The sequence below is a fragment of the Acomys russatus genome, chromosome 5, assembly GCF_903995435.1.
Source record: "Acomys russatus chromosome 5, mAcoRus1.1, whole genome shotgun sequence".
In the NCBI taxonomy this organism is placed as follows: Eukaryota; Metazoa; Chordata; class Mammalia; order Rodentia; family Muridae; genus Acomys; species Acomys russatus.
In genome coordinates this window covers 37,956,461-37,969,712 of record NC_067141.1, presented here as the reverse complement: position 1 = coordinate 37,969,712, position 13,252 = coordinate 37,956,461, and the positions used below count along the sequence as shown (strand labels likewise).

The following is a 13,252-nucleotide window of genomic DNA, read 5'->3' as shown; positions in this document are numbered from 1 at the left end:
GTCTGTGATGTCTTGGGATCTTTGCTTGGCATGTAGTAACACTCAATAAATAAACGAATGTCTAGACAGGCTATAATAATGTGGAATATAGAAAGTGAAACACAGCATTCCAAAAAATGCAAATTTCTATCATTTACCTCTAGGAAATTAAATATAGAATGGTAGAGAACCCAGTTTAGAGGCTCTAGTCTGCTTAAAAAAAAAAAAAACAAACAAAAAAAACCAAACCTCAGTTTTAAGGCATTTTGCCAGGAGGATTGGCCAAGGGAGGTTATGGTGTCATTGACTCCATCCTGGCTCTACAGTGCTAGCTAAAGTTGGCGTGTGTTGTGTTCTAGCTTCCAACCTTTCAGCAGAGATATCCCAGATGTTGACTTTTCTGGGGAAATCAACCTGCAAATGATTGTTACACAGGCAAAATGGAGAAACATGGATGTTCATCCAGGAACAGGAAAGGTCCAGTGAGCTGTGATGACTGGCCAAAGAGAGACAATGCTCTGTGGTTCTTGTTACAGGCTTGAGCCAGTGGGTTTATGTTGGTTACTGGGAATACATTTCTAAAAATTAGACTGCCCCAGAAAATACAGAACCTTGTAGGTTACAAAGAGCTGGCTCCTAGAAAACTAGACCAGACACCTGCTCTGCTGCTTACGGCATCTGGGAAGATGGAACCTCAGTTGAAAAGTTGCCTCATCTGATTAGTCAATGGGCATGTCTGTAGAGCGTTTTCTTATTTAATGACTGGTGTGGGAGTGCTCTGCACACTGTGGGTGGTGCCATCTCTGGGCATGTGGTGGTAGGGGTTGCATAACAGGTGGCTCAGTAAGCCATGGAAAGCAAGCAGGTCAGCAGTGTCACCCATGTTGTGTTCCTCCCCTCCCCCACCCCCATCTCTGCTTTGTTTAATTCCTGACTCCAGAACCTTTGAGTGCCTGCTCTGAATTCCCTTAGTGCTGGATTGTGACCTGGAGTCCTAAGATAAAATAACCTTTCCTTCCTAAGTTGCTTTTGGTCAGGGTGTTTATCCTAGCAATATAAAGCAAACTAGACTACTAAGTAGGGACCTTCCTAGCTCCGAGATTTTGTGCTTTATTTTGGGGTCCTTTGGGGTCTAATACATGGTGTATTAGAGCAAACTGTATTCTGTATACTTGAACCTGGGAAAACTTGGTGCTTCTTCTACTTGTTTGGATTTCTTTGGTGAGACTTGTGTGCTTCCTATGTCTACACAGGATTTGGAGGCTTGCTGTTTATAATGTTTAGCCTGCTTTCAAGATTGACTAGGAGGACTTAGGTTCTTTGTATGCGCAGCTTAGGGAAAAAAATAATGAAGCCTCATGCTGGTGCTGGGATGGGTTAAGTGTGCTTACAAAGATGCATGCAGCTTTCTAAAACCCTATGTAACTGTCAGACACAATCAAAGTGCTAGAACTTGTGTATAGCTTGGTAGAGTGCTTGCTTAGCAAAGCTTTGGCCTTCATCTCCAACACCTCATAAACTGGGTGTGGTGATGCTCACTGTAACCCCAGCTCTTGGGAAGTGGAGGCACAAAGTTCTAGATCATCCTTTGGGTATGTAGGGAGGTTTTTGTTTTTGTTTTTGTTTTTTTACTCAATTTTGGTTACATGGGGCCGTTTATTAAAACAAAACAAAAATCAAATAAAACCAAAGTGCTATGACTAGGAAATACTTAGACTGATGATCTTCCATAGATACTTCCACCTCTGGGTGCGTTACTTAACCTGTCCTTGGCTTGAGCCCAGTTTCATTTTCCATAACACGAGAGCAGTTCTTTTCCTTTACTGTGCCTTGGAGAGGGAGAAGGTAAATACAGTCAGGGAAACCTGTAGTAACAACAGGCTGTCCAACGTCTTCTATTGTGGGATGGTTTTGCATCATACACAGAAGCTAGGTTACAGCTCAGTTGGTAGAGTACTTACCTCCCATGCAGGAAGCCTTGGGTTTGATTCCCAGCACTGCATAACCTGGCCTCATTTGGAGATGAAATGAGATAAAGCTAAGTACAGAGCAGACACCTGGCCATTATTAAACCCATAATTATATTGCCACAGCTATTTGGAAATCTATAACTGAAGACCCAGAGAGTCCTTTAAGTTAGGAAGAACAAAAAGGATCATGTGTGTATAAGCTATCTGCTTTGGCTCTTTTGCTGGATATGGGTATCTAAGAGCCTCAGGTTTATATTAGCTTCCTGATGTTGCTATAACAAGTTGCCACAAATTAGTGGATTTTAACAATATAACATTATTAGCATCTTGCAGGACAGCCTCCATCAGGTGTCAGGGGACATGTGTTCCTTCCAGAGGTTCCAGGCAGTACTTCCCTCCCATGCCTTTCTGCCTTCCCAGGGTCCCTTCATCTCTAGGCTTGAGACCCCTTCTGCCTTCCACTACATTCAAAACGTTAGACTTGTCATTATTAATCATTCTCCTCTTCTCCCTGGATTTAATGTTTTTGGCTCATTTCTTCTCTAACTTTGCCAGCTGCCTCCCTCCTTTGTGCTGTTTCGAGACAGAATCACACATAACCGTAAGCTGACTTCAAATTCATGTGGCACAAGATGACTTTTAATCTCTGGATCCTGCCTCCACCCCTCAAGTACTGGGATGATAGGCATGGCCTGGCTTCTTCTCCTTTATAAGGACTCTTATGATGGTGATAAGCCACAAGAGTCAGAAAAATCTCCCCATCTCAAGATTTGTAGCTTAATTATATGTATCAAGTCCTCTTATCCTATTAGGCATCATTCTCCAGGTTCCAAGGATTACGGCATAGACGTTTTGGAGACCTGTTATTTAGCCTGTTAGGTACCTGCCTATCTTAGACAGAGATTATAGATCTGAAATCATCGGGAGTGCACATCTTCCTTTGAGCATCTCGAGGGATTTTTTTTTTCCTTTCACATTTTCTTTTTTCTTAAATCTTAGTAACAATATAGCTCTGAATTTACTTGCTCCTGGGTCATTCTCTGAAGAGCTCAAATACTGAGCCCCAACCTGAAGGAACTGAGGATAAAACTCACAGGAGGAACTTGAACAGTGGACTTGAAATCAAAGTCAAAGAAAGGTATCTGTGGGTTGTTGCCAAGTGTCTTGGCACCTGTGAGCCAGATGCCAAGATGCCATGCTTGTTTAAGTTAGACTATGTCTGGAGCATTACACCCCTTTGAAGACACACCTTCTTTTAAACACAGAGACACTTCTATAGGCTTCCTGGGGACAGCAATAGAGATGAGATATGCCAGCTGTCTTGCCAGCCATAGACTACAAGAAATTCTTCCAGGATTTAGGGGACACTTGGCAATACTTTCTTTTCAAATTATTCTCAGGAAATACCCCCACTCTATGCAACTCTTATTGTTTGTTTGTTTGTTTGTTTTGCTTCTTGTGTTTTCAAGACAGAGACTCACTACGTAGCCCTGGCTAACCCTGGAACTCACTGTGTCGACCAGGTTGGCCTCAAACTCACAGAGACCACCCCCTGCCTCTGCCTCCCCATGTGCTGAGATTAAAAGCATGCAGCCCTGTGCCTAGTTTCTATGCAGCAACTAAGTTTCTTCAGCAGTTAACTTTCTTCATTGCTTTGACTAAATACTGGACTGAAAGCAAACTTAAGGAGGTGTGCTCTATTTTGGCTCACAGTTTAGAAGATTTCAGTCTGTCCTGGCATTGGTTGTTTGGGGACAATGGGAACATGGAACACAGCATTCTCCTGGTGTATCATCAAACATTATTCTATTGGAAGTGAGGCTGGACTGTATGCTTAACTGTTTGCTCCCAGTATGCACTTCTTCCAGACCTGACTGCCTCACATCAGTGCTACATGATGGGGACCAGGTGTCTGAGCATATGAGCCTGTGCATGACATTTCACATACACTCGTGATAATGCCTGTGATCTCAGGTACATGTAGTGTTTGGTTCATCTACAAAAATGTTATATTCCACAGCTTTCTGAGTGGTTAAGTGAGTACATTCGGAATTAAGTTGTCCGGGGCCAGCCCCAGTTTTTCTTCCTTACTGCATGGCTCTAGGCATGCCCTTAATCTGGAGGACTGATAACCACTGATCCACTTCCTAGATTTTGTTACTGTGTATTCTGTTTATTTGCTGTGTGTTTTGGTTAGTTTTTGTCAACTCAACACAAGCTAAAATCATCTGAGAAGAGGGACCCTCACTTGAGAAAATACTGCCAGCAGATTGGCTTGTAGTTAATCCTTTGGGGTACTTTCTTGATTAATGATTGATGTAGAAGGGTTCATCCTACTGTGGAAAGTGCATTCCCAGGGCAGGTTGTACTGAAGTATATAAGAAAACAAACTGAGCAATCCAGGAGGAACAAACCAGTAAGCATCACTCCTTTGTGGCTTCTGCTTCAGTTCCTGCCTCTAGGTTCCTGTCCCAAGTTCTTGCCTTGACTTCTGGTGATGGACAGTAAGGCTTTCGGAGATGGACAGTAAACTAAAGGGCCACCCCCTCAAAGTTGCTTTTGGTCTTGATATTTCTTGCAGCAACAGAAACCCTAAGACATTTATTCATGTTTCCTTCCATATCAGTAATATCAGTAGTTTGGTGTCCCCCTCCACCAGCCAACCCCCAGTTGATGTATCCCTTATCTTTCCATCTTTCTTAACAGGGTCTCATGTGATTTTGAGCTCTCTATGTAGTTAAGGCTGGCCTTGAACCTTGAACATTCTGCTTCCATCTTCTGAGTGCTAGGACTATAGATGCAATGCCATGCCTAGCCCGAGTAGCTTTTAGCTGAATGGATATGTCATAGCTCATTTAGCCATTTTTTGATGGGCTGTTGGCCTGTTTCTACTTTGTGGCTGTTGGTATTAAAATTTGGGGTGGTAATATCTCTGTGTGGACTTTTTTGTTTGGAAATATATTTTCTTTAAGTATGCTCCTAGAAACAAGGTGTCTAGATTATGAAGGAAGTTTTATAAGAAATTGTCAAAAACTTTTCAGAGATACTGAACTATTTCCCTTGATTACTGGCAGTGTATTCTCATGCCCAATGATTTTATTAGAACCTGGCAATGTCATTCTTTAGGGTTTTACCATTCTGTTATTTGTGCAGTTATTATGATTTTTACCTTCATTTGCACATCCTTCTGTGTGCAATGTCTGTTTCAATGTTTGGCCCTTCTAGGAGTTTAATTTCTGGGATGGAGGTATAATAAATTACATTTCAAAAAGAAATGCAGGATTTGTGGAAATCTGTTAACTGAAGATGTAGGAGTGAAAACCAGGTACACAGGTAGCCCAGGAAAAAGGATTGATAGGTTTACCATCAAGTACTGGTGCTTCTAACTGAGTGACTTCCTGTTCCGCTTTGCCTGGGACTGTCCAGTTTCCTAGGTGCAGGACAATGTATCAGGCCTGGGCAGGCTTCTGCAAGGTTCCTTCTGCAGATCCCTCACTAGGGACAGACCGAGTCATTTTCTGGGAGCTGCTGTGCTGATAAGCTTTGACTGTGAGCATGGGTGGAGGGATGTATTGGTGACTATTGATCTGTGGAAGGCTACACAAGAATTTGCCAGGAGCAAAGCCGGCATGGTACATGAAAAAACCAAGACTCTATAGGTCTGTAGTCAGTCATTCATACCTTACTATAAAATAGTATGGAATATCCTTCCCCGGCATATTCTTTGTTGTTGGGAGTGTAATAATACGAAAATTCTGGGTACCACAGTGAGATACTACTACTACAGATGGCACTTTCAAAGGCTAGAGAATTTCAAAGAAAGGATGAAATTCACCTTAGCAGAGTTAGTTTCTAGGCAGAAAATAATGTGTACAGTTGTGGAGAACATCCTCTTACAACAGCCAAGGCATTACTCTTCCCTTTACGCAGTGGTAAGGGAGGTTGTAGCTTGATATGTCTGCTATTGGTTTCACACTTCATATATTCCATTTGTTCCTGATATATTTATACAGTGTCCCGGTATCAGCTATATACTGCCTCCTATTTTGGTCCCTGTTGCTCTTACATGACAAAAACACACAGTCATCTGTTGTCTTACATTGCCCCAGAGGACCTAGATGGGAACTTGCTTATGGATAATATTACTGTTTTGCTTTCATGTCTTTTTACAAAGTAACTCTGGATACATTACAACATTTTTCTTCTTAATGTTTATTAAATGCCCTCAGTCCTATTGAAAGAACATAAAAGATACAAGTCTTGCCAATAAGGGACATTCATATTAATAAATGAGACATAAATATGCTTACATATGTATGTATTTTTTCCTGGAAGGCAATGAATTGTTCTGTTGGGATGAGACAAAATAATTGGATAAATGTACACAATTCTTTCTGCTGCTGTTTTGCAAACAACGGCGTCTCAACCCACAGTTGTCACAATCACATAACATTGGCAGGATTGGTGCTTCAGTTAAGGCCAAATGAAGGCATTTTTGTTGAAATCAGCTTCAATTGGGTAGACTTAGTAGAGACTCTGAACCATATGGAGCTCTATTGTATGCAATTTTAGCAATTCAGTGATTATGATTTTTAGGTGCTTTATGAAGCTGTTCTGTGATCATGTTTGTGGTGAGCTGGGAACAGATATGTCACAGCCTCAGTGGAGCATGCAGGCAGGTGAGGATGCCAGTTTTAGACTGATACTTGTGCCAATCAAGGCTTAACTACAGGTACATGTTACGATTCCAAAATTATGTAATGGAACTATGACCTCATTTGGGGAGTGGCACAAATGGTGAGAAAGGGGAGTTAAGGGTAGGATAATGGAGGTAGTGAGGGTGCTGTTGGTAGAGATGTCAGCAAACATGGCTGAGTCATGGAACCAAATGCAGGTGGCCAACATGGTTGGAATCCAGAAAATGAGAATAAAATGTTAGACTACACAAGGAGGCTAGGCCAGATCCTGCAGGTCATAATTATATTCCTTCAACGGGTTAGCTAAGGCATAACAAATAGTTCCTGTGTAACTGTGTTTAATATGATATTCCTATTCTGATCGACTTTTAGAAATATCATGAAACACTATGAAGTTTAACTAATGTTATTTAAGAACAAAAGAAGCCACCAAGGGGCTTCTTTAGGCTGGTGTATGACACAACCTTGCATCCACGTTGCATTTGTAAGTATCATTCCAGCTAACATAAGAAAATTTATTTGAGAGACAAGAGTGGTACAGTTGCCATGAGAAGCACCACGTCATCTGCAGGATGGCAGCGTGGACACGGTGGGCCCAGAAGCTTGTAGCTCATTTTGCATGTAGCCCATCGGCTATGCAATAGAGCATCTGTGAGTTGATTGTGTAAAGGTATAGCTAGTTTTAAAGAAGTTCCCATGTGTCCAGTTTGGAGTTGTCAGAGGAGCCTACCACAGAGGATGGATTCAATGGTCAGCTAATTAGGAAGGTGCTTATGTTAATGAACAGAGGAGAAATAATGAGAAAGGTCAAGCTTTCAATACTGCCTTTGGTTTCTCAAGGTCATACCCCAGTCCACAACCAGAAAGCTAAGGGATTAGGAAGCTACTCTGTGTTGTCTCCACAGGTACAACTGTCTGTAGTTTCTTGGCAGCTTACCAAAACAACTAGGGCAAAACACCATCACCCATGATATACCAGAGAACACTCAATCAACTAGGAATCAGATGACAAGACCTCTGTCACAGTGCTGAGCAGGCCCTTCAAGAACAGGTCTGGTGATGCTTGCTCTTACTTTACATCTGGCTGGTACAACCTGTGGAGGACCCGACTGCTTGCTGCACAAGCAGAGTTTAGATCATAGTTGTGCATTTCAGGAAGTCCCTTTCCAGAAGTGTGCTGCACTGCATCATTTGAGGCCATTCACAGTCCGTGCCGAAACTGAACTAGGCTCCCGTGATGTTGGTGGATGTCTACCAAGTGCCTAATGCCAGCAGGATGTGTTTGGGCATTCCCAGAGCCCTGGGATCCTCCTTTCGCCAATTAGAGCTAATGATGTTTAGCTTTCAGACCGCTTGGGGATTAGGCTAAGTCTGATGATATGTAGGAGAGGAACGTGATGCCTAACACAAGTTTAGCTTTTAGTAATGAGGCATCAACCAAAATCTATGGTGCACCACTGCACCACTTAGTAGCAGAATCAGAATCCCCGAGAGAAAGGCAGCATTGCTTATTGCTGCCTGGTTTGGTGGTCTGGGTAGATGGAGCCTTTGTACTGGCCATATGGGACTTAAGGAGTATATATGCCCTGGAAAAATTACTGGGACTTATGTGTATGCTATTTCAGCTTTATTTAAAAATATGTATATCTTATTCTTATAGATTTCCATACATGTATACAATATATTTTGATCATTTTCACCCTTACTACCTCCCCCAACAAACTCCTCCCAGATCGATGCCTACTCCTTTTACTCCTTCCAATTTTGTATCCTGGTTTTTGTTTTTGTTTCTTTTCTGTTTGTTTGTTTTGATTTGCTTTTTTAACCTAACGAACCAAAAGTCAAACTTGTGATTTTCACATGTGTCAGGCCATCCATGGGAAGTTGACCACACTCTTATAGAAACTCACTCTCCTTCCCCTGGAATCCTTCAGCTGTCAATAACTCCTAGTAAGAGGTGGGCCTTGTGGGTGCCACTTCCTTCCTGCTGGAATGCCCAGTAGGCCTGGGAAGCTCTTCTGTAGGCAGCAGTAGCTACTGTGAGCTCACTAGTGAAGCAGTCCTGTCATGCGGAGAAGACAGTTTGACTCTGGTCCATCCTGTCCACTGACCCTTGGAATGTCCACACCCCATCTTCTATGATAGTCCCTAAGACTTGGGAGCACTGTGTATGATATCAACCTCCCATTTGTAGCTCTGCACACCACAGACTTGAACCAGTTGGGAGTTTCTATGCCAACCCCTGTCCACTTCTCAGAGAAACGTCTCTAGTTCTTTTGTAAAAATTATTTTAATGAGATTTTTTGAATACTAAAAAGCTACATGCATAAGCAGTGAAAGGAAGGCCCTTCTTCTCATTTTTAAATTTGTATTTTTAAGAATATTTTTACAACTATATACTGTAAAATTGTAAGTTCTCCTTTTTTCTTCTTTGCAACAATTGGACCATATAATATCCAGGGTTTGTGCTTTTCTTTATTTATAACTCACTATATCCTGGGGTTGAAACTACTTTTATTTGTAGAGAATCATGATATCTTGATGATAGCTTGGTGTTTCTGAACACTTACAAAGTTTGCTTTGGCATCTGTTCCTAGGTGACTCTCTAAAGAATGCACCTTTAGAAATAGGAAGTTGGTGTCCACGGTTAGATGCAGCTTAGTCTCTTCAAACAACATTCCACCTTATACTTTTGCCCAGTCTTGCATAACCACCCTTCCTGCCTACATACCTACACCATCAATGCTTTCCAGTTTTGCCAGTAAGGGCTGGGAAGAGAAGAACCAGTGATAGTGCAGGCCAGAAGTAATGCCGACAAGGGAAGAGAGGTGAGAGATGAGTTAGAAGAGCTGAGAGAAAGGAAGTTACTAAGCTTCCAACAATGAGTGTGTGCCAAGCAGTGACTTGACCAGACCCTTCATGTTCTAACATTCATTTTGCCACATCAGCCTATAAATATTCATTCCTTTAAAAAAAAAAAGCTTTTGTGTGTGTGTGTGTGTGTGTGTGTAGAGGTATACAGGTACACAAAGAGGTCAGACTTGACCTTCCCTCAACTTAAATATATTTATTATTATTGCATTCTGTGTGATTGTATGTAGGATGGAGGAGTACATGAGCACACACACACACACACACACACACACACAAACATGCTCCACAGTACGTGTGGAATGTCAGTAGACAATCTTGGTTTGAGACAAGCTTTTTTTGTGTAGTGCTGTGTATGCCAAGCTAGCTTTGGGGGATTTTCTTGTCTCTGCAACCCATCTCACTGTAGAGGCCCTGTAATTACAGATGTGTACTTTAGCATCTGTCTTTATGTGGGTTCTTGGGATTTGAACTCAGGTCCTCATTTTTGCCTGTGAAGTACTTTCCTCACTGAACTGATCCCTTCAGTTCCCTCTGAGCTGTCGTATTCCAGTAACAGCCCACTCTACCTCCTGTAAACTTCTGTTTCCCACTAAGAAAACCAACACACAAAACACCTAAATGATTTATCCAAGGACCCATATCAATGTAAGTTGAGACAGAAGATCCAATTTACCACTCCTTATATACTGAGTTAGATTGGGATTCCAGTCTGCTAGAAAGGCCTCAAAGCATTTGAATTTTCTCATGATCAATTTCATCTACAGTTTTAGCTTAATAATTGGGAAAAATCTAGCCATTTTCTATAACAAAGAGTTTCTTTGTAGAGAAGCTGAGATAGTTAACACACTTCCATTTCCCCCACTGATGATGATTAGGTCTTTGCTTTTGTTTTTGCTTTTTGTGACTGGATGGCAATAGCTCAGGCTCTCCTTGAATTCACCATGTGTCCATGGCTGACTTGAACCTCTGCCCTTAATGCCTCTACCATGTCTGCTTATGGTCAGTTTTCAAGGCTCTTCCCGTATGTCCACGTGTTCTTTCCTCCGAACAACTACATTTACTCAAGGGGAACATCAATAAGCTATGTGTAATAAAAGTTTAAGATCTTTGTTTCGAAAATTATGCAGCCACTCTTCAGTTCTACTCTTAAAGCTTCAGCATTTTAACACCTTTCAAGATATCCTCCTGTGCATGCTTAAAAGTGAGGCTGCGACCTGTGACGTCTCCCTGCTCCTCTTGCTCAGGAATGCTGAAATGGAGGGCTTACTGGGACTTCCTTGCCTTTACACTTCACGTATATATTTTTAGTCATCTGTGTAGATAAGGACACTTTTTCACTTGAATAAAAAAAAATGTGAGCCTTTCTCTCGAGTTTTAATCAAAGTGCAATGTCACAATGTCCTCTGAGAAGAAAATGTCTAAATGACACAGAACATGTGGTGGGAGCATAACCAGGAGATGGACCTTAGAAACCAACCTTTTATGATGAAAAAATTAACCTGGGCCAATGACATTTTAATTAAGAAAGCCCGAGGTCTACATTGTACCAACTGGGCAACATCACCACAGTGACCATTCCTTTAGTGTAGTAGAGCCATGAGTGTCTAGAGAATTAGACATTTACTGTATTTGCCTGAAGCAAAGAAAGTGTCACTGTTAAAGAATGGAATATGAGCACTGCAGTGGCCTTAGAAATTAACTAGCCCCAAATCCAATTTTACAGAAAAGGAAACACAGGCTCAAGTGTACATGCTGTTCAGCTGAGCTTTCAACTGAAATGAGATACTAGGCATAAACCCTGCCTGTGTGGTTGGGTTCAGATCTCATTGGGTGATCCACAGTGTGTATGTGTGCATCTAGGTGTATGCGTCTGTGTGTGTGTCTGTGTGCATGTGTGTGTGTCTATGTGTGTGTTTGTGTGCGTGTGTATATAGGTATACAAAGAGGTCAGGCTTGACCTTCCCTCAATTGTTCTCTACCTTAAATTTTATTATTTTGTTGTTCTTGTTCTTGTTTTATGTGTGGTTTTATGTAGGGTGAGAGGGGTGCGTGAGTGTCATAGTGGGATATCAAATAACTTTGTGGACTTGTTTCTTTTCTTTTGCTTTTATGTAGGTTTCAGGGATCAGATTCTAGTAACTGAGCCTGTGAAGCCAAGTGCCTTTCGTGTGCCATCTTGTCTGTCCGTCTCCACCTTACATCGAAATGGGGTCTCTCAGTGAATCTGGAGCTCACTGACCAGCTAAACTGGTCAGCTAGTTGGCTGGCAAATCTCAGGGGTTCTCCTGCCTCTGCATTCCCCTTCCAAGCAATGGGGTTATACACACTGGCATGCCTAGCTTATGCTTTGGTGCTGGGAATCTAGACTCAGGTCCTCAGGTTTTGTATCAGGAATGTCATCAACACCTGCCACAAGACTGCAGTTGTTCAATGCTTTGTTCATTTGCTTTTCAAAGTGGGCTGGACATCTTTACAGACTGACTGGTTTTAACTAAGGAAGAATCAAAATGAGGAAACTAAATCATGTGAAAAGAAAAGGATAAGGTAAAGCAGATAAAGCCATTTATCCCCAGAAGCTGAGCTCAAAGATTGTTCTAGAAGTTACCACTCAACTTGAGAGCTGTGCCTACTGTCTCCTGATCTAAGGAATTTTGCTATCTTTGTGAATCTATTTAAGATGTGTTTCAAATTAACTGTATAAATAACCTGTCGGCGTCCTTCATTGTCCATTTCTCATAGCAAACAGAATGCAATGTGTTTTTATAAGTACAGAGCTATTTGACTTTTTCCTTCTTTCCCACATTTGGATATAGATTGATATAGCATTACTTAAAATGCTGCATATAAATTAAACATTAAACGAGTGATATGGAGAAGCTAACTGCCCCAATAGAATCGTTAGTTCTGCAGTCACCGCCTCAAGGACACTCATATTTCATATCGGATGTCCTTCTTTTGAAAAGTGACCACCAAGGTTCAAATGACATTTAAGTCTATCAGGCAGCTGCATAATTTATGGACCTTTTTGCTTTGTTTTTTTTTTTTATTTTAATGAAAAACAAGGCAACAGACTGTCTTCAGATATTAACATGTTTGCCCTATGTTTTCCTCCCACCTTGTCACACAGATTGGCGCGCTGAAGGACTACTATCACTTCTACCACAGTAGGACCATTAAAAGGTCTGTTCTCTCGAGCAGAGGCACCCACAGTTTCATTTCAATGGAACCAAAGGTAAGAAAACCTGGTTGGATGTGGACCAAGAAGCAATGCTTCTGCATTTTTCATTGACGATAACACTAGGAGGCAGTGACCAAGCACGAGGCTCCTGTTTCTACTTCTGTCATAGTATCCTTTGGTACATTATCTCTCTGCCCTCAGACAACACCACTCACTGGCTTGATTTTGACTGACAGGCCATTGTCATCCCAAGTATGGAGCAGCTCAGGGGCAGCCATAGGCATGAGCTTTTATGCAAAATTGAGAGGGGCTGTAGTTTGAGAAGATACATCAGTTGAACATGTCTAAACAAAGAATATGGCATCTTTTTATATGCATGTAGCTTGAAGTCCTGTGAGCTTCATGGCGGGTTTTCTCTAGAATCCTTGCAAGTGTTGACTTATATTAATACTTGCTACTTTTATTGACATTGATAGTCTAGAATCAGGCTATGTCTGGGACCAAAAGCATGCTTGTGCTCACAGGGGCAAAAGCCAGCTCCTAGTGTTGGGGGC

At 41.7% G+C, this 13,252-nt stretch overlaps 1 protein-coding gene across 2 annotated transcripts in view; it reads left to right on the top strand.

The window, feature by feature from the left end:
- Pcsk5 (proprotein convertase subtilisin/kexin type 5) overlaps positions 1-13,252 on the top strand; it is a 426,655-nt gene that overhangs the window by 34,130 nt on the left and 379,273 nt on the right. For both annotated transcript variants that reach the window (XM_051146218.1, XM_051146217.1), the window contains exon 2: positions 12,648-12,752. In XM_051146218.1, coding sequence (XP_051002175.1) covers positions 12,648-12,752 — 105 coding nt within the window. The remainder of the gene's footprint in view (positions 1-12,647; positions 12,753-13,252) is intronic.